The 23,692-nt window shown below is 44.9% G+C and overlaps 1 protein-coding gene across 1 annotated transcript; it reads right to left on the bottom strand.

Moving 5' to 3' along the window:
• Nucleotides 1-1,566: 1,566 nt before the first annotated feature.
• On the bottom strand, nt 1,567-22,595 carry smad6b (SMAD family member 6b). Its single transcript, XM_030425402.1, has 4 exons — nt 20,938-22,595; nt 17,932-17,988; nt 17,220-17,297; nt 1,567-2,463 (listed from the first exon to the last, which is right to left on the bottom strand). The coding sequence occupies exons 1-4, from the start codon at nt 21,734-21,736 to the stop codon at nt 1,922-1,924; spliced, it is 1,476 nt and encodes a 491-aa protein (XP_030281262.1). The 5' UTR covers nt 21,737-22,595; the 3' UTR covers nt 1,567-1,921.
• Between the last annotated feature and the right edge of the window lie 1,097 nt (nt 22,596-23,692).

Here is a 23,692-nt window from a genome sequence, read left to right as displayed (position 1 = left end):
GCTTACATGGCTTTTCCTTTCCCTCCTTCATCTTGCCCAGAGTCAAAGTCCTCCTGCCACAACTATTCCAGCTCTGGAGCGGAGCAGGCGCCCCTTTGCAGAGATGCAGCTACAGTAGATGTCGCTTGGCCTCTCCCCAGCCCTGTCTAATTAGGCCCCCTCTCATACCCTCTGTGGTGGCTTGTGTAATCTGCCCACTATGTGTCTTAGCTCCTCGCCACCCCATATAATTGTCTGCCAGTTCCTCTCCAGTGGTGATGTGGGCCCTTTTCCCATAACAGAGACACAAAGGAGCAGGATAATGGCCCCCAGTTGTAGGGAAGAGAGCGGAGGCAGAGACAGAGGCGGAGTGGAGCCACTCCTCTCTGCTGTTTGAACTCTACACAGTCTTGGCTCCAGACAGACAGCGGGCCTGGAGGAGGCAGTCTGAGCCTTTATGTAGGAGGGGAAGGACGGAGACGCCGCACTCAGCAGCACACACGATTGCACAGTAGTGTTTTCAACTAAAAATATGACAACCTGTCATAAAATAAAGCGCCCCTCTTCACTCTGTCTTCGACGGTTTTGATGTCTCAGAGAGCCCACTTTAAAAAAAAAAAATCCTTGTAACTGCACAGTTCAGCACTCATTAAACCAGAATCAGAGTGTTAGTGAATGCCTCTATTGCTGAATGTTGGCAGAGACCTCACCCCCCCCCCCCCCCCCCCCCCCCCCCCACTACCACCACCACCGCCAATCTGACAACCCAACACCAGCAATTATGAAGGAAGCCAGCTCAACCACATCCACCTTGGCTGTAGTTTTTTAAGATTCCAGTAGGCTTGTAAAACTTCTTGGTTTCTCTGCATACATTCCAGTATCACTGTGGCGGTTTCAGGGTGCCGCATCCCTGGTCAGTTAGAACAACATCCATTGTGAGACGAGCTGGCTGTGGAGACTTGAGACCTGCCACCACGGGCCAGCGATGATGTGCAGAAGGAGAAAACACCTCTGGAAGGATCGCCTAACTGCTGAGTCGTTTCATCATTTCCTCCTACACTGTCCTCTGCTACAACATCTCCTCTCGGGCCTCATTACCGGGGCTCCTTAGGACCTCAAGGACATGTGGATCAGTAGAGCTCACTTTTCATGAAGTCTAGTTATAAACTTGATACTGTAGAAGCCGCTGATATATAAATATCTTCAATTATCTGCTAAGGTATTTAAATAAACCCACAAAAACCAGCGCAGATATCACCTCAATCATCACTGTGACCATTCAGACGAGCAGTGCTGTCATAAACAGTGAAATGACAGCGCTGATCATTTTCCTCTTGGCAAAGCTCAGGAACAAGTTGAACTCTGATCTTTGTATCGTCTACTCCCAGGCGGACTAACCTTTGGCCTAAATGTCAAACGGCACACTAGGACACACACCTTTCAAGGATAATACATGGAGGTACACTGGGATGTGCGAAGGCTCATATTTGAGATAAACAGGTCCAGTTAAGTATAAAACACTTTCTAAGATACCAGAAAAATAAATCAGAGAGAAAAGGACTAATGATGCAGACCAAACAAGCAGAATTATTATGCGAATACTTTATTATCAATGTGTGAATGGTGTTAGCTTTTTGTCTGGATATTAATAGTATATGAAAACTATACACCACATCCAGACTCATCCTAATTTTGCTGTATAATTTCTCAAGTTGGTATTGAAAGATTCTTTATATATATTTATATATATAATATATATAAGCCAAAGTGCATTTTCCGTTTTTTTCCTCTTGTCCATATACACATTGCACCATACATAAATAATTACATTGTAAAAATGACTCCGTATTTACAAGTATAATATATATTTCATATAATATATAAAACTTTATATTAAATCTAGGTAGATGATATTTGGGATAGTTTGTGGGGTCCGTCTGTGTTATCTATGGTTGTTGAGGAGGATCTCCAGCCAGCAGGGGCAGGAGGTGATGAACTGTCTTGAGTAACAGGGGCCCCAGCCCTTAGCAAAGCTGATGCGCACACTGTTGGGGTCATAGGGTCCGTCCAGGAGGTCAGCCTCTGTGGTGTGCCTCAGGAGGCACGAACGATCATAGTCAAACACCTTGATGGAGAAGCCTGGCATCACCTTTCGCACCACCAGAGTTCTGCTGTTAGGCACATCCAGGGTCGGGGAGTTGACAAATATGGGGTGCTCACTGCGGTTATACGCCCAAACGCCGTCCGGCTCTTTGCTGAGGAGGATGCCGTAGCCGATTTTGCCTCGTGTGCGCTGAACGGTGCTGCTGCGGTGTTCCAGGTTGAGCTGGCCCAGGCAGAAGCCCGTGCCCTGAGGTAGATCATAGAAGATGCTGACGGAGTGCTCGTACACTGTGTAGAGGCGACCCACACGTGTGCGGTGCTCCCAGTACGCCACGTTACACCAATGGCTCTGCTTAGGGGCATCAGGTGACATACTGGCATCTAGAAGAGACAGAAACAGAGAGACAACCATTAAACAAAACATAAACAAAAGCAAACTGAGCCAGTAAAAGTGAAGCCTTAAGTTTTAAGGGATTAACTATCTCTTTTTATTGTTCAGAGCAGATGGCCACACTATAAATACTGAAGGAGGCACTGTATTGAAATCTAAGCCTTGTATAAATACCACTGCATGCACATCCGTCCAGCACACACACACACGGGCTACTATACATATCCTGGGGGTGGAGAGTGTAGTGAGGTCAGTCCAACTGAATGCCTGCAGTTTGCTCCCCTGCCTCAAGAGGGCACTGTAATGATTTAACACTGACCACACACCACTGAGGCAGTCACTGCTGCTCACACATGCACTTTCAAAACATATCATGTTTACTAAAATGAGTTAAGGGTTACACTCAGTGTTTCCACTGAACATTGGCCAGTAAGTCCCTGCAGCAGTGTGTTGAGGCTGGATTAAAAAATATACAAAATACATTTTTCTTTTAAAAAAATCTGTGTTTTGCCTGTGCACACTTCAATAAACAGAGCTTAAGACAAAAACACTTCTTTTCCTCTTGGCATCTCATTCCTAAACATTTCTGTCCAGTAAATCAGCTTGTTAATTCAGTTTTCATGGCTGCAGTCTGTGAACTCTTTTCAGTGACAGGCCTCAGCACTCCAAAGTGAGTTACTGCTCCCGAGGTAGACTTCTATCTTCGCTGCACTGAACAGACACACAGCTCTGTCGACTGCTTTCAGAGGCTGCTCCAGTCCACACTGTCATACATTTATATCGCCCATAAAGTCTGTGGTACGAGGAGAAAAGAGGAGAGAGGCTGGTGGAGTCTATGATCTCACATCCGTCTCTTCACCCTTTACTTCTGAGAATGTGGGTGCCTTTTTCTCTCCTTCCCTCGTCTTCTTCACATTCCACTAGAGTGGGGGTGACAGGAGAGGGCCAGGCAGGGGGTCCCCCTCCCCCTCCACCCAGCTCTTCCCCCTGCTGTGGGCCCAGGGACGGCATTCAGCTCCCTGACAACTTAGCACAAGCCCGTGACCCGCTGACCCCCCAGCCTTCATGCTATCAGCTCCCATTAACTCACACACAGAGTGATGCCATTATTTTGCTTCAGAGAGTCTATTGGCACAGAGGATTTAAAGCCTGGGCCTGTGGCCCCATTCCTTTCAGTCTCTCTGCTCTCAGGGCTTAATGACCGCCCGCCCCATTAACAAACGCCTTTAAGGTGGAGCATCGCAGATCCACACAGCAACAAAATGCCTCGCTCACCTCCCACCCAACTAAACCTTTCTGCTGAGTGACCCACACTAGTAAAGTTTATACAAAGATTAGCAAAAACGTTGACCAGACTTGCACAGACAAAACGCCTGCTGGTTCAAGGCTCTCTGTGTGTTGTGGAGGGGGAAGAAAAGAGTGAGTGAGTGAGTGAGTGGGTAGGGATGTGTGGGGGTGGAGGGAAGCTGCAGACAGGCTCTCTGTGTGTTTGCGCACACACTGATGGCTGAAATGACCCCCTCTCTTCAGGGGCCCCAACATGCATGTGCCATTAGTGAATTCCACACTCCAGCTCCTCCACTCTGAGCTCAGCTTTTACTTCAGCACGGCTCGGCCACACAAAGAACTCAGCCCCAACTTGTTTACGGCCCTCTATTGTCTCCAATCAAATGGAGCCCACACATCAAGGTAAACTCACTTTGAAACTGTGTGCACAAAAACACAAAAGACCAAATGGCTACCATCTCCTCCTTTTTAGATGGGAGAAATAAAGCGAAAACAATTTGGTCAACAGTGTCTAGTTTTCACACGTAGCCTGGAACTGAGGTAGCCAGTAAGACTGCGAGGACCAGGAAGAGGAATGAGCAGGACAAAGGTTAGAAATGTATCAGATGTGAAGCCTGAGCCTGAGGGAAGACAATGAGCACACCGTGAGCCAGGCTTTTTCCTGTCGCTCTGTTGTGTTTAGCGACTACGTGTGCCTGTGCGCACATGTGTCTGCCCGGATGACGGAGGAAAATCAGCCGGTGTGTTTGTGTTTTTCCCCTGAACTTGTGTGTTTTGGCTGCGTGCGGGTGCTGAGGTGAGGGCTCTGAGAGAAGAACTCATTAGGATCTCTTTAACAGAGCAGAGCTATCATCAATTGGCAGACTGTTTGGACAAAATCACCACAGCAACTATGGCCTCCACTCCACAAATCTAGCTGCCTTCTGCACAACGTTCTTCAATTTCCCTCATTTTTAAGGAGGTATTTTCTTTCTGCGGCAATGTTCGGATGTTCTGTCAATATTTAACCACCTTTTTCAAAATGATATAAGAGAAGCCAGGCTGAATTAATATTAGGCAAGAAACTGATGCTGCTATAGGCCAAGGCTCAGATCAAACCTATAAGCCAGACGTGAGGTACTGAAGGGAGGGTGTGCGTCTTCCTCCCCTCTGACCACAGCAAAGACACCCAACTCTCTTGGACTCCATGTTGGGCTTTCAGAAGGTCTGGTTAGGGCGGAGTTAGGACGGGCTGGGAGCAATTACTGGTGCTCTGCATCCATTTAACCCTGCCACCTTTTAACAGCTCCGTTTACCCATTAGAATAGTAGCGCATGTTATTATTGTTATTTAATTCTCAAAAGCCTCTCCTCTTAGTGTCAGTCTCAGAGTCAGCGGACGCAGCCTCAGTATGACCGCTGCACTTCCTGTTCCTGCAGCCAGGGGCAATGATCTGAACACGTGAAGGAGTTAATCAACTCTTACTTCTTACATAACTGGGCACAAAGTGCTCGTATCAAAAAAGTGGAGATCTGTGGAGGCCGTTTGGTCCACAACATTTTCCATGGCTGACAGGAAATACATGGAATAAAGCAGATAGCAGAGCTCTAGAAACATGATAAGGATATTCTGTTTGGCTTTCCTTTAAGCGTCAAAAAGTAAGTAAACATTACAACACTCAAAATAAAAGAAGCCCGCTCACACTTAGAATTAAAGGTAGCAAGGGACGCCCATATCTGCACGTACTGCAAGTCTCAGTACAGTCACACAGTAAACAGAGATATGTAATGAAGAGTACTGCAGCAACACAAAGCATTTGGTGTGCAGAGCTCCATTTCCACAACAAGGTGTGAGCTCCATGGGAACCATGTGAAAATGTTGATTTTTCAGTTTCCCTGTGGTCTGTCTGATTGGAGGAATTCAGAGTATCAAAAGCAGGACATCAAATCTGACAACAAACACAGACTTTTATCAGTTCGCTGGAACTTGGAGAGAAAACAGAAATACACCCACAAATGTAAGCAAAAGGGATTGAAACATCAGCTATAAGAGTCAAAATGACTCAACTATCTTCTGCATATCTTCCACATTGTGGGGCCCATACAGCTTGCGCACTAGAGACTTCCGCCAACCGAGCTGGCTAACTTCCGATTTAGCCCCTGGCTAACTTGCATTGGGATAAAATAATTGGATCATGCAGCTCTTCTAGCCTTTTTCAATTTTATTAGACCAAATGGCTCAAATTCTGACAGGGATTTTGACACTCTAGTGACACTCAAAAACATTTTTCCACCATTTTACAGACGCTTCTTTCACCATGTTAGTTTATGGGAAAAAGTATTTTTAGCCCCAGTGCATCACGTGGCGATGTAATTACACTGTTTGGCCACTACGGACAACTGGCTTCAAAGCCTGGCGCTCATCCTGGGGGCCTGGAGAGGATGCTAATAACGTGCACTTCCTGTGTTGTCATGAACATGAGCCTCTTGTCCATGAGTAAATGCACGCTGTCTACTATGCAGTGATACACCAACAACACATGGATAAATAACACTAGAGGTAAGAGTAAATATCTATTTTTAATTATGGGGTGACCTGTCCCTTTAAGTAAAGGAATGTTAGTGGAAAAAAAGGCCCTCATGAGTGGTATACTATTACTTAATTGGATCAGAATGACTGATGCATTCATGTATGTAAGCACCTTTTGACTGAACATTTTATAGGCTGCAGTGGTTGTCACAGACCAAAGAAGCGGCAAACACTGACTGAAACATGATTATAGTTATTAAATAGTTTTTCCAGCAGAAGACCAACATGCCATTAGCACAACCCTTAAATATGCCTATGTTAAACAAAACTTGCCCGAGCCCTTTCCACAGGTTTACATATGGAAAAAAGCAGATCGCCCTGCTGTGAGTTCCTTGCACTCGAGGGTGAGTCTGGATAATTACTACTAAGTACACAAAAATCAGGGCTTGAAAGTTTCAATGGCAATCCTTGATGATCATCCAGTAATGCTTTTAAAGACAGCATGAAAAGGAGGGGGGGGGGGGGGGGGGGGGAGAAAGGGCAGAGGGAGAAGCAGAAAAGAGCAGCCCCGGGGTAAACACAGCTCCGCAGCCTTGGAGTGAGATGAATGGGAGGCCGAGTGTCAGGGACAGGCAGACAAACAACAGCTTCCCCTCCGTGCTAACATCTCCCCACCAAGCCCCGGGGACACCTCCATTATACTTCATCTCTCCTAATCCGAAGTGGGGAGCAGGGATGAACCCATTCCTCCAAAACTTTGCTGAGGAGGGGGGAAAAAGAGGAAAACACTGTTGCAAGTCCCTTTAAGCAGCATAGTCGAGGGGAGGAGAGCAGCAAGGAGAGGAGGGGGAGCAACAGTCTCTCATCCTGTGCCAAGGATTAGATTCCCCTCCAGCTATTAGACTCTACCAATGAACTGATAGGCTGGGGGGCTGGTGGTGGAGTGTGTGTGTGTGTGTGTGTGTGTGGGGAGGGGGGGGTATGAGGGCTGTGTGTGTATGTGCATGTGTGCCTGTCTGTGTGTACACTGTGGTTATGTGTGTGAAATTTTAGAACAAATTATTTTTTTGTGCATTCTTACATCCTCTAATCTATTACATTGAACTTTCTATTGCAACTAAAATAAAGTGCAACTAAAGAAAAAGCTTCCCCCTCCTATTAGAGTACAGTATGGCTTTAATTCTGTAGACAATGGTTCCTACAGGCTGACTATAACCCCTGAGCAGGCCACATTTAGGCTGGCGTCTGGGCTATCGCTGCCATCAAAGTCGGCTTTATCAGACAGACACGCTAACTGGAGCTGCTCTTATATGTCTATGGATTTTTCTCCCTGAGGTCTGGCCTTTCTCTGCCGAGAGAGAGAGAGAGAGCAAGAGATATAGAGAGACAGATAGAAAGAGAGGCAGAGAGAGAAAGAGATAGAGCTATGTGTGGGGGGAAAAAACGCTGTGGGAGCCGGAGAAACTGAATCCAGCCACCAGGCCTGGCTGGTCACAATGGGAATGCTTTACATTGTCATCCACTTCCTCTCCACTTTCCCTCCGTTTCTGTTTAGGGATGACCCCATGAGGGAGGAAAAGTGCTGAACCCTTGATAGCAGATAACTAACAGAATCCATAAATTGAATCAATAAACAACGGTGGGCGTAAAAAGAACAGGAAGCTAAGGAGGCTAATATGGAGGAGCCGTCTGGGCGCGTGAGTAAGAGACCGCTGGTTTCAGGGAGATGGCCCTTTGGTGGAAACGTTGAGGAAATGAGCAGCACAAAGTTGAAATGTGTCAGAGACGTAGCGCACAAGCGATGGCGTTAAGGCCAACGAGAGTCCCTCAGGGCACGTAAAAACTGTGGGGGGACATTTGTAAATGTCATATCTACAGGCAGCGCTAAGACTGGTGAAGTCTGAAAGAGCGCAGAAAGCAAAACACTCAGTGGACATCCTGCTGGGTGGCTGTGCCCTTTCACCTCCTCATACAACCAACCAATCTGTCTGTGTGTGTGTGTGTGTGTGTGTGTGTGTGTGTGTGCGAGTGTGTGAGTATGTTTGTTTGTGAGTGCGCGAGGGAGGTAAGAGCCAAGAAGGCTAGAGCATTTGAGTAGAGGAGACCCTGCACATTCCTGAACCTCCCCCCCCTCCTCCTCCCCTGGCTGTGCCTCCTAACTTCCTACTCTGGTTAGGATTGGGGTGGGGTGGGGGGGGGGGGTGCAAAGAGAAGGTTGCATTATTTCTTATTTTGAAACATTCTCACCAAAACATATGGCATGTTTGAAAGGAAACTTTAACATACACACTTTCTTTTATGTAATTAATATTTTTTCTTCAGACTTACAAAACAAAGAACGTACACTGAGGGAGGACGACGACTTTAGCTGGCCTATATACTCATGCTATGTTGGAGGCTTGGTTTCAAATGAACAATAACAAGGAACTCTATTATTATGAGTTATATTAGTCGGACTAATTTAAGGCGAAAGGTAGGTATTTGGTTTCCCCCCGGCAGGGAGGTGGACCAGCTATGACGGACAGAGTTGCCGTTCAAACAATGGTTTCCTATTGATCGGCCCAGTGGATCAGAGTCTGTGAGGAGAATGTGTTCTGTCAGGATAATGTGGCACCAGAGTTTCTGTTTCAATCACAACACTTGCTGGGGCTGTAACCCACACTGCTCCACCGCGGGCATCCAGACACCAGCTCCCCAAACAAAGACAACCATTTCCCCCCTCATCTCCGACATGTCGGCCACGTTCACAACAAGCAAGACGTTCATTAAAAATGCAGGAGTGAACATTTCCAATAATTCACAAAGTCCTTCCCTGTCAACATCTGCAAAAAATCTTGAAGCTAAAGGGAATGGCAGGATTTCATTAAGTAAATTATGTGCTCGCAGTCACAGAGAGGGGAAGAGGGGGAAGCTACAGCCAGACCTCTAATCTAAACCGTACCCTGAAATGCGACAGCCTGACTGCACGTACTGAGACACGCAGCCAAGCCTTCAGAAATGCACACAAATAAAAGATAAGTGAAACCCGCATTACAAAAGCAAATATAACTTTCCCTGCTGAACATAATCAATGAGAGTTTTCACATATGCACGTTTATGACCTGTAACAACTACTACTTGTGAAAACTTGAACTCAATTTGCCTTGTCGTTGCAAGTTGCGCTTTGTGTAGAACCCGAGGACATTACATTCCTGTACGTAAACACACATTAAAACATTTTAAAATGTTTGGGCCATTCCTCAAAATAAAGATTTTCTCCTCAGATTTAAAAGGCATCATCTTTCGGGAACAAGATCAAAGACTCTAAATGATGTCTTGGCCCCATGTTAGGACAAGAGAGTGGAATGAAGACATAGCTCCAGTAGATCAAGTTCGAGATAAGGGAAGAGGAAAAAAGTCCCCGTCTCCAAGTTTACACATGAACAGTAGAGAGAAAATTCACAAGACACACTGGGAGTTCACTGTTCACCCATCAGCAACGAGCTCTTATCCTTTCCCCCTGGCTGTAAAAGGCTTGTGTAGAGATGTCGAATGACACGGGCCCCAAGAGTTAATCCACACACAGCATTCTGGAGGCTCAAAGAATGCGTTGGCTATTCTGAGTTTTAAAAATACTGACAGCCATAGGTTCAGGCACAACTGTCAATGCTCCTCTGGGGAGGAAGGGGGAAAAAAAAACTTTAATCTATTTTTGCCAGCAATCAGACCACAGGCCTAAATCATAGCCGGCCAAGGCCAGTGTCTGGATTTATAATTGTGGGCAAAATGGTCAGAAAATAAAAACAGCATCCACAACTGGCACCTCCTTCGCTACTGCTTGCCAGGCGTTTGCAAGGCTAGCACATTTACAGTGGCTAGCTCGAATGAGAGCATTGTTCCCCCCTCTCAGCCTTGAGAGGAGGCACACTAAAACACTAAACTAACAGTTGGACATTCCTTACATTTTTAATGGCATTGCACACTCTTTATTTGTTGCTGTAACCCTGTGCCCTGAGCTGAATGAATGGAGCTATTGGTGGAGGCTGGTGCTGCGCTGCGGTGTGGCGTGGAGGAAGACAAGATGGTAACAGCAGCCCTCCCTGAGCACACGACAAGATTAGCTCACTTACTTTGTTTGCTAAGGTAGAATATGGGGCAAAAATTATAGCCTGCCACACCTTCTGTTATTTCTGCAGACTCTACTTTCTATCTGTGTGGTGAGACCCGAAATGAAACACAGTCCACCTTATCCGGGCTGAGCACAGTACATTCTGTAAATCCAAACGACAAGCACAGCACTGTGAGCTGAAATTCATAGTCATGTATGAGGCTTTAGATTTATCTTTATCTGTAAGCCCTTCAGAAGTTAGTTAGTCAAACAGCCAGCAGCACTGGCACCACACTGGCTTGCCAAGCGGAGACAGATAAATACTAACCTCAGCAGGCTAGTTTCTGTTGACATGTAAGGGGTTTCAGGCCTCTCCAAAGACTGCTTTAGATTAGCATGGCTTTCACTCCGCACACAGAGGTCAAATTACCTCACCCGTCTAGGACCTGTGTTGCCAGTCCTGACTGAAAAACAACTCTTTGAGCAAATTCAGTGTAAAACAAATCGCAACACAATGACAGCTACACTCCTTTCTCTAAAATAAGTACTCACATTGAAATTACACTTACACAAATTACACAAACTATACTATGTCTCTCCAATAAACCTACAGTAGGAATCTACTCATTCGGCCCAAATGAAAAGTACTGTCAAGCTGCTAGTCTGCCGTCCTATTTACCTGCCTGCCTGCACGCACTCTGTTGTTTTCCACAAGGTATGCGGATGTATTGCTAAGACTATTAGCAAGCTAGATGCACAAGAACGGCAGAGAAAGTGCAGCCAAAATTTCCCAATACTAACATGCTAGCTTGATAGCAGTTAATGCTAACAATAGCCATGCTTGTAGTTTATGTTCATTATGTTCATGTTAGGTGTTTTCTTACCTCCGAGTGAGTCATGAGCTAATTGGTTATAGTTTGTGAAGACAATGACATCAGTGAGCCGCTGAGACAGAATCAGCCTCATTCAGTAATGTTAGCACAAAGCACGCGATCTGTAGGCGATTTGGCTTGTGTTTATATGATGTTGTTTATTTATGTATATATTAAACTAAAAAAGACAGCATGTTGAACGTAGCAAGCTAGCTGTTCGTACAAATCTCCCGTCTGGCCAGTGAGAGCTACGTGGCAGACGATTTATTCTTGAAGTGAGCGTTCATGTGTTTTGGAGGAGTAGCTTTGGAGGGAGGCCTGAAGAGAGGGGGTGGTAAGATACTTTTCTCTTGCGGATTTCTCCAATCTTTTCACATTCTTTTTACGAAGCTGGAGACAAAACAGTAAAAGAGCTTTATCTAATGGCAAGAAGACCTCACTACAATTCGACAGATGGGAAACAAACAGTCACACACATACAAACACACAACACCCTTTTACACGCAACAACAAACACACTCTATCAATGAGACAATAGGTCAGAGAACTCTACCGAGCATCCTCAATGTCGTAACCCCTGGGAGAAAAAGTTGAAAGTGCATTTCTGGCACACCACAGTCTAACAATGCTGAGAAAGGGAAAATGAAAAATGGCCTTATCGCTGTTATCAATGGCCCTTTTTCTATGTGTATGTGTGTTACGTAAGGGGAAACGGAAGCCAGCCTCCCAGGACAGGAACGGATACTTGAGACGAGGACTGTGGGTACAGGCCCTACAGCACTACAGAGAGAATAGAGCACCAGACCCTTCAGGATGTATAGCTGCAACCCTCCGCCCCCAGCTTAAAATGGACTCCACAAACTGGACATGACAAACGGATGAGGAGAGCCCCCTCATGTCCCCCGAGATGCTGGCCTTCTCTTCAACATTCCTCAGTCTCCCCCCACTGTCAAAGGGGCAATTTACCGCCCTGTGCTGCTACAAAACCCAGGCAGCTTTTTAAAACAGGATGTTTGTCTGAGGCCTCCTTCCCCTCAAATAAACAATCCGCAAAACCTGATTTCGGGAGGCAGGGTGGAAGCACTCGAGTCACATTATTTCCACATCCCGTATCCTGGAGCATTGGGGCTCCTGAGGGAGTGTGGGCGGCCAGGCGCTGGGAAGACTCAGGGCTGCGGTGGAAACCTGAGGCCATGTGCCAGGCTGCAGGGGGAGATGAGCCCAGGCTGCATCACTCTGGGGTCTTTGGGACGGAGAAGGGGGGATCGTGCCTCGAAGTGGAGAGGGGGGACATCGCATACATGCTAACATGCTGATGCAGATGTCACTCCATCAGACCATACCGCTGTCTGAGCATTGAGAACTGTCAGTGGATTGCTGCTACGTCAAGAAAGCGGCAAAGAAATACAGTGTATACTCAACACACTACATTATAAAGTAAACCACAAAAGGCTCAGGTCGACAGTTATTAGTATCAAATTGAATATGATGGTTTCTGAGCTATAAAAATTAATCATTTGGCTTTAGATTTGGGTGTGCTATAAATGATGTCACCTACATTATGTCATTTTGCATCACAAAAGCTCTGGAGAGAAAAAATAGAGCACAACTTAAAAGAGCCATCCATAAAATACGAAGGCCACTGCAATGATCTAATTTAGAACACAGAATGAGACAATTCAGAGCAAATTAGAGTTACCATCTATTCCAAATCATTTCACATGTGTACAGTAGATAAGCTATCTAATTAGTTCCTAAAAGAAGTGGAATCATGTGCTTTCAAAGTCAGATCAACAAGTACTGGTCCAGTCAAGTCTAATCTACTTTAATCAAAGAGAAGCATCACATGCGTTGATTGGACTCTCTAATTATCCAATGCATGTCCACAGTCTGTGACACAGATGGGGGGATAGTTTGGTGCTTAGTGCTGGCCTCTTCCTGACACAGACAGGCAGGCTTTGATTAGTATTGACTGCACAATTTAATTTGCTTTGCTCTTGCATGTGAATGTATGTCACTATGCATCTAGACTTATGAGAGGATGCCGTGGAAGTATTATAGACTAAAAACGTTTTAACAAAAGCTTTTCAGATGTGTTTTCCTCACAGTCCAGGCTCCCTGTGTGTTATACTTTATTATTTCCCAGAGCACTATGTCCTTCCCATTTATCTACTAACTGCCTTGTTCTGCCTGGAAGAATAAGTCAATACCAGAGTAGACCTGACACAGTGCATGTCTGTCGACGAGACATCCAGAGAGACAGCACTGGCCTTCTCTCCAGAGACAGGCAGGCAGACGGAGGAGAGCACTGTAGGATTACTGTGTGGGAACCCTGACTACCTGCTGATGTGCTCTTCTCTCTCCAGTAAGCACCACAGCACTCTGTGTAATCCACATTTAACAACTTTCAATCTTTCCGCTCCTCCAGTCCAACTTTCCTACCACTCACAGGAAGGGGAAAAAAAGAGGAAAATAAAAAAAACAAGAGGACAGTGACTCAGGTCACACTCCATGTCCTCTGGTCACCTGACCCAACAAATGTGAGGGAGCCCCTCCATTCACATGGGTGATCTCAACTCGCACCAACATGAGCGTATACACACAGTGTTATGCTGACAAATTCCACTGGGCTGATTGAGGACACAACCTCTGATGACTGAAGAATGTAGGCAGACTGGAGCCATGATCTTACAACTGTATTGTTAGTATCACTCCACACAGTGACACTTATTTCAATAAAAAAAGATCTTCAGTGGCTGACATTCTTAAGTCATGCCCCGAAAACATCTTGGCATGCTTCCTCACACTTAGAGCGCAAGCTGTCCAGAGAAGACTTGTAATGATGAATGAAATGACAAACATAAAGAGCCCCCAATGTCGGAGACAATGTAACTGACATAATAAAGTCAATGCGTAGGGTGAAAACACCCCCTCAGACAGTCATACAGGAAGCAATGAGACCTGCTTCAAAGAGCTTCACTCTGATGTCCACACCACAAGCCCCACCGAGTGAGGAAACAGGTGTGCGAGCAGACCGGGAGGGCAGCACCAGCGAAGGCGCATTCTCTCACACACAGAGCACTAAGGTATACTATGAATGCACAGACTCGAAAAGCCTGGCCCACTCATGACATGAACGGACATCATAGTGTCCCTGGTTGTGCTGTCTTTATTCCACGTTGTGACACAGCCGTTTCGCTTTCTTCCGCTTTTTCCGTGAGCGGCGCGGGGATGTAACCGCTTTTATCCCCCCTTTTTCAAGGGGTCGCGGGATTACTGGGGCCAAAACCAGTGAACTCTTTGGGCGAAGGCCAGCGACCCTCCAATCACTGGTCCACCAGCTCTACCCACTGAGCTACACCCGCCCCTGGTGACACAGCCGTGTTTACATAAAATCCTGTGAATGGTCCAAACATTGATACAAGATTATGCACATGGGGAAGCTTTTAAAGAATGCATGAGTGGCATGTTTAACAACTGCAAGAATCAGCAAGAGAGATGAGCGAGTTGTGTCTGCACTTAAATGTATCTCTAACATTAACTTAACAGTATGGAGTGTATTGATTTAAAGATGTGGCACTAAATAAGCAGAACCACTTTTCAAATCCCATTGAATACATTCCCAATATTGGTTGGTGTGGTAGAACAAGCTTATCTAGATAACCAACCAGTTTTGATCTGTTTCTCCACCATTGTGTGCAGCAGAAGAATTCTCAGTGGGTATTTCTGTAGCCCTGGGCTGCTAACTGTAGTTGAGTATTTGACTACACCCCACCCATCCACTCAGTGCCCCCCAGACTCGCTTTTAAGAGGTTTACTTGTTCCTGTATGAGGGGTGGAGTCTGGATCCCATACAACTCCGGTTACACACAGACACTCTCTCTACCCGAGCTGCAGGGGGATTCACAGGGAGAGTCATCTCCAGGTCAGCAGCACGTACAACACAGGATAACTTGACAATATGGATTACATGCCTGTATGTTAAAGCAGAACTAAGAATGATGCCTTCAGGCTCTTGGTCTTATGATGGAATATGCCGTGACTCACACGGGCAAAGACTTGGAGGAGTATCTGTATCACTGACAAGATGCTAATGGTGCGCTTCATTATTTTGTATCTCAAACCAAAGAACCATCGTACGGTCCAAATGCAACATGATCAGAGACAAACTGGCTCCACAAATTAGCTCACAGCACAGAAAACAACCACCCCGTAGAGCACTGGTCATTCTCCACACCAAGTCCAAGTATCTGAGTGTGACACAGCCAACGCAGAGTGATCCGGCCGGCCTGTACAAGCAGCAACACAGTTGGAAGAAACCAAAGCCTAGCATGTCTAGATCCTCCCTCCTCACCACAGTCTCTGAGGAATTGTGGTGCGCGCTCTGACAAGCCCCTCATTTGTTGACTCAGGGAGTGTCGCCGGGCCATGCTGAGGTGGTGACAGCATGTGTACTGGGAAGGAGGGGGCCCTTGCTGACTGAATACTTCACTGCCAGGTAGCCATGTCAACTGCTCAGTGTCCAGACCTCTGAGCCATGGCAGACCCTTTTAACAGGAAATGCTGTTGCCTGCAAGCCCGTAAATGAGGGCTCTGACTCCCCTTCCTCATGATACTGTGCATGCTGGCTGTGGCCCTCGTATGACGGGGGAGGCATGCTTACTCTATGTCATGAGAAAGGAGTGTTTCATTTCAAATCAGAGGACAGGACTGTTTCTACTTGCTTCCTTTGGTGTGGCCCCATTCACAGGAGCAACTCCATTTCCCTGAACCCACCCCTCCCTGCAGCCCACTTACAGCCAGGCTTGATAGAGTTGTACGTGCGAGTGTCGGTGCACATGCATATGCACAACTATGTGTGCTTGTGTGTGTTTCCGAGTGAGCTTGGATCTTATTACAGTTTGATCCCACTCAAATATTTCTGAAAGAAAAACAGAGGAGGGGAGGCCGGCCCTGTGGCCAACGCACACGCCCCACTGAACCTCTGCACCGCTCACAATGAAACCTTTATCTTTAAAGCTTGGACTGTTTGTAATGACCCTTAATGAGACGGAATAAAGTGCAACATCAAAATGAAATTACCTTCATAAGTTTGCGTATTCATCCAGATACACTAAATGGCTATGCAGAGCTGAGCACTGTTATTAAAGTACACTCTGAAAGAATTATGCCTCCCTTTTCTTTTTTCAGACTTAATTTAACCATTTCAAAGCCAGAAAAACAGCAGGATGCGGAACTGAACAGAGACATGAAAGCTCTGTTATTTATAACCGTAATAATCCTGTGATTCATGGATGGTATTATTCTGATTTAAAGCTACATGCACAGACATGCAAATACTTTGACGTGGACAAATGTACAAAGACATGGATGACTACATGCAAACCTATCAGCATGGAGGACACTTGTTTACAAACTAATCTTGTGCAACATGCTTTATTACTCAAACTATCACTTTAAATCATACTTCAGGGAAAAGGCAAAGCCTATAATCCAGGTTAAGATGATCTTCACCACGTGGATCATTTCATCATGAAGATTGGGGTTTAATCAAATAGACTACTCTTTTGTACACATGAAGTGGAAGCTCTTCTCTGGTTAAGTTTCTATAGCAATACAGTAAATCTTTACTTAACATGGTTAATGTGTCACCATACCAGCCCTGCTACTTCAACCAGCTGCGCAAAAATGTACCCAAAGTCAAAAAAGTCAATATTAAGTATCTGATAGATGTGATTAAATGATAAAAAGCCTTGAATGTCAAACCACCCTTTTGCTTCAAACACCATCTGATCATCTAAAACTATTAGGTGTGTTTAGTGCACCAACAAAATATAAAAAGCCCCCGTCTCTTAAAAAAAAACAAAAAACAGGAAAACAGTGAAGTTGTAAAAGTAAGCCCTTGTTGAGATTTGAGATGATAAACCTCTAATAATAGTTCATGTGAACTCCTTGTGTGGCAACTGACAGGCAGTTGGAGAAACACACGCACCTGAGAATTCCCCTGGTGTGATGTTTGGTGAGCTGGCTGCCTCGGTTTCAGTGTAAGACAATGTGGAGTCTGACAGATCTGTGGGGAATAAGACAGAAATTAGCCCTTCAATCTCCAGCTAGTCACAACGGCTACTCTCGCCCATCCGTGATTCTTATTTTCATATCAAATTCAAAACAAGTATTTCCATGTTGAGCTTCATCCCTTCACAGACAACCTGCTAACTCTACTAACAGGCTTTACCTGATGACATCTTCCCAAATGCCGCCAGACACTTCAGCTGTACTCAGGCTTGCAGCCCCAGCTAGCAGCCAGGCTCCAGAGTCCCAGCAGCCCACAGCACATACTACCCGCACCATGACACCTACACTAACTCTGGCTGACATGCTGACAATGTGCCACATGCTGGCCTATGTCTCATCTCAAAGCTACAATGCATTTTGCCAGTAACTATACCAAATTATGCCCATTAAAACTCTCCACACTGCTTGTTTTTTCTTGCTTAACCAGAGTCTAAACAAAGATTGAACCTGCCCTGTTTAATTTACAGGCTTGAAATATCTGCGGTTATGAATATTTGAAAAGATAATGCATCAAGAAATTACAGCTCTACAACTACCTGGTTACGAGTCAAAACAGAGTATCAAACATTAATAGCATAAATAAGATGAACATCAATAGGTAAGAAAACAGTATTATGTCTGTCACTTACCCAGTGGCTTGTGTTCTTCATTAGGGGAAAGCCTTGAATAAGGAGGTGGGGGTGACTCTGTAACACAAAAGAGTCACGTCAATAACATAATAAAGGGAAGAACTCAATAACTGTTGTGAAATCATCAAATGTAAGAAAATCATAGAATAAACTGTTTTTGATCTAAGAAGACGTGTCTGACAGAATCATGCAAATGTTCAGATATATGGATAAATACGCTGTCAGGGAATAATTGTGTTGACAAGCTAAAAGTAACACATATATCCTCTGGTCTTATATTTTACACTCTCCTTTGCCCGTCTGAGATCCCTGCCTATTAAATGTTTCATGTTAGAGCTCCTCAAAGGTGACCAAACCCTGTTCACAACATCATATTTTGTGAAAGCCTTGAGTTGTTTAATAAAAGTATGAAGAAACATGCTAACACAAGCGCTTCAACAAATACAACTACACATTTATTTGTTATAAAAGCTCACATCATTTAGCTGAAATAGTCGTGACAACAACCACAGAGACGAACCATAACTCCCAGTTAATAGTTTATAAAGCCAGAATAAATCTCTGCTCTTTAACTTCATAGCGCTCAGAGACGCTGATTCTATCCAATGAAAAAGAGGAGAAGTACAGAGAATAACTTGCACAAGAAGGAAAAGCACAAAGGAAAGAAAACTTTGTGAGCACACTGTGACCTCGCCTACAGGGAAAAGGGGAAGGAGAAAAGCATAATAGCAGCGGGTCCTTTAAGAGTGGCGGCAGTAATTGCTGGGATCTGAACTCAGTCACTCAGATACACAGCTAGTCAGTCTGGCGCCAGTAGTATGCAAACTGTATATTATCACCACTCCTTCACCTAAATAGCATGAGGGGACCTCCTTAGGACAAAAGGGCTTTTAAAGCGCAACTTGAAACTGATCTCATTCGAAAAGTATAATGCCTGGCAAAATAAAAGGAAAAAGTTTTTGTATGCCTCAATCTAAGCTCTCTGCCACACATCGCATACTGTTTAATGCTTTAAAAACTCTTGAATAAAAACTAGAGCAGTCGATTAGTTTCATACAATTCTACAATCTAAAGCAAGTCGATTGAACTACAGATGAAACGGGGTTTAACACAGCTTGTTTTTTAAGGATACAAAAAGGATTCAAATGTTCTTCAATTAAAGTCTATTGAAGGTTATTCTCATATAATTCCATATTTCTTTCTTCCTAATTTCCAAACATTGTAAAAAAAAACTAAACAAAACAGTGATTAAGGTTTTGATTCAAAGCCCCCCCTTCTTGAATAGCATGAAAGAAATACCAGCTCTATCGGGACACGCATGAGCGCATGTGAGCTATGTCTACTACGAGCCTTAGTCCCAATATGGGGTATGTGCCCCTCTCCCTCTTCTTACAAATCATCTTGCTAGTTTTAGTGGGAAAGAAACTCTAAACGCATAGCCTGACATCCACTTCAGCTTCAGCAGGGGGAACAAATTTCCTCCTTGTTCTTTCTGGCACAGGCTATTCAACCCAACAAACATTTTTTATCAGTACACATGGAGTTCTGTAGAATCATTTCTTATCAAGTTGGACAGTGCGGTGGGACACGAGGGCCAAATCAACATCAGTTTCCCACATTTGCGCGCTATGAATTCTGATATTGTTGGACTTGTGACTTTGAAGTGCTTGTCACAGCCAGCTGGCTCTAGTAAACATGGATGTTATGGAAAATCCACCTCCTGTGCCAGTGAGAAGACAGAAATACTGACGCTTGCATCTTTACAAATGATACCACGCCTTGTCATGGGGTCAGCAGGGTCGAGTGGCCCAGCATTTAAGGTTTGCCAAATCACAAGCTTGTCCCCTGCCAAAGCTGAATCTGTTTAATATAGGTCAGGGAGTTTCTGCCACGGATAGCTCATTGATTGTAAAATTAAAGCTAATCTTCTACAACAACACCAACTAACACTGACCTATGGCACCAGGTCCAAACCTCTCTATAGAGTCATATACATGTCATACGCTGTTGATAGATCGGCCTACCTGGCGATATCCCTGCAGGAAATAAGAGGTACGAACCGAAGACAGCTTTATTGTCAATCACACTGAAGGCACTGATATATTCACACGCACATTTAAGATGTCATGCACTGTGTGCACTTAGGGAATTCATGAAAGACTTAAGCATAGAAGAGTTGTGAGGACAGCAGCAGTCCAAACAAACACCCTCCTTCATTGAAAGGTCCAGGTATCACAGGCCAGTGTGAGCAGCGCCCTTGTGCAGAATCAAACTGCTCAAATACAACTTTCTAGGGCAACTAAAATCGTCAAAAGCGACAAACACATTACGGTGATTTAATATTTTGTATCCATTTAAGCATTTTCCTATAATATACTTAGCTCTAAAGATTTCATCATATTAACAAACTGGCAAAAACATTTGTTTTCTGTCAAACCTACCTCAGCTCATATCACTTGCTCAAAGTGATTTTATTATTATCCACCTTGCCATGAGCTTGACTTTTGTAATCATTAACTATATAATCAAACGGCCAACCTTACTCTATCTCTCAGTATGAAAGTAAGCCAAACAATACCAGACAAATAAAAGAGGGTGACAGGGAAACATTATCTGAACATATTTCAAGGCCCTTGATGGCTTTAGAACCATGAAAAGTCCATTTCTGCCAAGTGACTAGCATTCTCAGGTTTTCAGCATTTGCTTTAATCACTTGACGAATATAAAATGAAAACTGACAAAAAAGCAAATCTGAAGTATTTACTTGTATGTTGGTGGAACACTGGTATGTTCAGATGTGGGCTGAAGATGGTATCTAAATGAAAAAATGTCTTGTCTCTGGTTCAAGACAACAAAGTCAGAGAAACCTTGCACAGGAAGAATAAACAGTAAAGACCCAGGTGCCTTAAGGTTATCTGTTAATGGTGACTTCACCCAAAAAGTAGCATCTATGTAGGCATGTGAGGCGCAACATACAGATAGTATCCTGTGTCCAGATGCCCTTACCTGGCCCACAGAGCCGGCTGTAGTGATAGGGGTTGCAGCATACTGTCGGACTGTCCAGGGTCCCAAAGCTCTTACACTCACAGAGCGGTTTGAGCTGGGCAGGGTGCTGGAGGTCGGGCCAGCGGTACAGTTTACACACAAGCAGCTGTGGGGATGCCACATGGCCGCCCAACCTCAGCTCTGTCCGGGAAATCATAACACAGTCGCTCGGCATCCCTCCTCTGGACTCCACTGCCTCTAGTAAGGTATCCAGCGCCCTTTCCTTTAGCCTTTTTAACAGAGAGTATGTGGCTGATTTCAGTTCTTGCTCCAGCACCGCGCGTGGCATCGCCTCCTGCGCCTCGGGAGAGCCGCTGTCCCGCGGCCCGAGGCTCCTCAGCACGAAGTGACACGACCCTGGATCCCTGGTACCCTGAGCCGTCTCTGGACCCCTAAGCTCGGAGTGGTCCCGGTCTTTAAATAAGCAGCACGTCACTGTCCTGCATTCTCTGTCCTGTATGGAGCGGGGGCTCCCCTGCTCCTGGACGCACACCGCACCCCCATCTTGGTCCGACGTGACCCCCAAGCCGCTGCTCTCCACGGGGCTCCGGCTGCACACACCCCCTATGTCCCCTACAAGAGACCCGCTAGGGGTCATCGGTCCGAGCTCCGTTTTGGGAATTTTCTCTGGGTTGTTTCCGAACAGATCGTCCCTACAGCCCTCACTAGTTTTGCCATTTCCATCTTCCCCTTCTGTATCTGGGATCAAACGGCTTCTCCAGAGTCGCCGCACAAGACCTGAGCGTTTCGTCCTGAACATACGACAACTTGAAAATCTATATGGGTTTTTTTTTTTTTATTCTTGTACGGATATCCGAATATTACAGATACTTCTCCGGTCGTTGCAAAACATTAATGTCTGTGAAATGCCGTGCAACGCATGCACAGCCGACTAACGAGCACTGGTGGCAAAACCGCAACATTAGAGAGAAGGCGATTTTGTTGCATCTACAACAACAAAATCGCGCAATAAATGCACTGCAGCATTCCGATCAGGGTGCATTCATTCAGCCGATTACACTGAAAATAATAAAGGGACTTATTATCATCCAGGATCGCTGCGGGATTGATTGTTTATAGTGTTTGTTACGAACGAATACAAAACTTAGAATACATACTAACATAACATAATATACTGAGTAACATAATCCAAAAGCCAGCAGCCTTCAACCCAAGACGGCTAACTCGCAGCTCTGAAACAGTTTCGGACTTTTAACAGCCTCAAAATCTACTTTCTACACCGGCACGTAGAGCATGAGGTACTTCGAGGCGATTTTAATTCCAAGAAAATGCACTCAGAAGTCAAGATCCTTGTCGTCTTCTCGAGATGTCAGTGCACTTCTTCTTTACAATCCCAACAAAATATCCGTGCGAGCTGGAATTACACGAGGAGGATCAATCCGGGGCTGAATCGCGCTCCTGCTCCTCTACTCAGATCTAAACCAAACTGAAGCCCCGATCCCTTTCTTTCTCCGTTTCTCTCTCTTTTTCTTTTTTCCCCCCCTCTTCCTCACACATGCACACACACACATACACACACACACACGCACACACGGGGCCCCCGAGGAGAGCGGTGGAGCCATTGGCTGACTACCATCATGTGCTAGTCTAGACACTTTGGCGGCTGTGAGCTGCACTGATTGTTGCGCAAACAAGGTTTGGTTTCAAGTTTCTTAACTCTTAAAGGCGAAACACCCACCTCTAATTTTGAAGTTAAAGTTGCTAAAACTTATTTACATCTGCGCTGCCGGCAGGATGGGATTATAATAAGCAGAGAAACTTTGATGCAGAAGAGTGCTGCTGTTTTTTTTTGTTTTTTGTTTTTTTATTCCCACAGAAGGAAGTCACACTGCAAAAAATGCCACTTCAAAAATAAGGAAAACAATGAAACCAAGGCGTTTCTTTCTTACAGTAAGTTAAAAAGTATTTCCATAGAACTAGTGAAAATGGTCTAAAAATAAGTTCACTGTCTCTTATATCAAGAGTGACACTTCAACTCGAAATTAGATGAACATAGTTGGTAAGATTTTGAGTTTTTGCAGTGCAGAGTTGATCTTAAACATGAGGATTCATTAGACCTCATTGGACACAGACCCCTACCAAATAAGATTTTGTATTTTTTAATGAGGATTATGAAAAGTGGAGATAACAAAACAAAACGTAAAGAATAAGAACATCCTGCCAGGCATTTACATTGTATTTCTGAAACAGCAACAGAAGAGGCTTGTGCTGTCACTGCTCTCAGTGTAACATTTAAAAGTCACAGTGGGCACAACTTCAACCAAGTGACCTCATTGGTGACATTTAAAAGACAAGTACAACAATTAGTACTTCACTGAATCAGCCGTTTCAATACTGTGTAGATAATGAAAAGACAGTTACTCACATATACAGTAACTCCCAAATGAGGAATTTAATTTTTGTAAACAGGATGTATAAACAGTTCAAATTTTTGCCCAACACCAGATCTTGATTCCTGGCTGTTCCAGCTCGGAAGCTAGCGCAGGTTCACATCAGTGTCTCTGTGCTTGTGACTCCCACTCCTACCACCTCCTACAGCCTAAGCCGTGGTCACATGTATGCAAAATTAACATTTGCCTCCAGTTCAGCTCTATTTTATGCCCGTGAAGTGGGCAACATTTTTTTTTTACATCCTGGCTTCGCACAGAGGTCAACTTTGCTGAGCTTATAATTGCGAAGTCATAGCCACAGCTGA

The sequence above is a fragment of the Sparus aurata genome, chromosome 8 (genome assembly GCF_900880675.1).
Source record: "Sparus aurata chromosome 8, fSpaAur1.1, whole genome shotgun sequence".
Taxonomy (NCBI): Eukaryota; Metazoa; Chordata; class Actinopteri; order Spariformes; family Sparidae; genus Sparus; species Sparus aurata.
The sequence above is the reverse complement of the archived record's forward strand: the minus strand, read 5'-3'. Positions and strand labels throughout refer to the sequence as shown.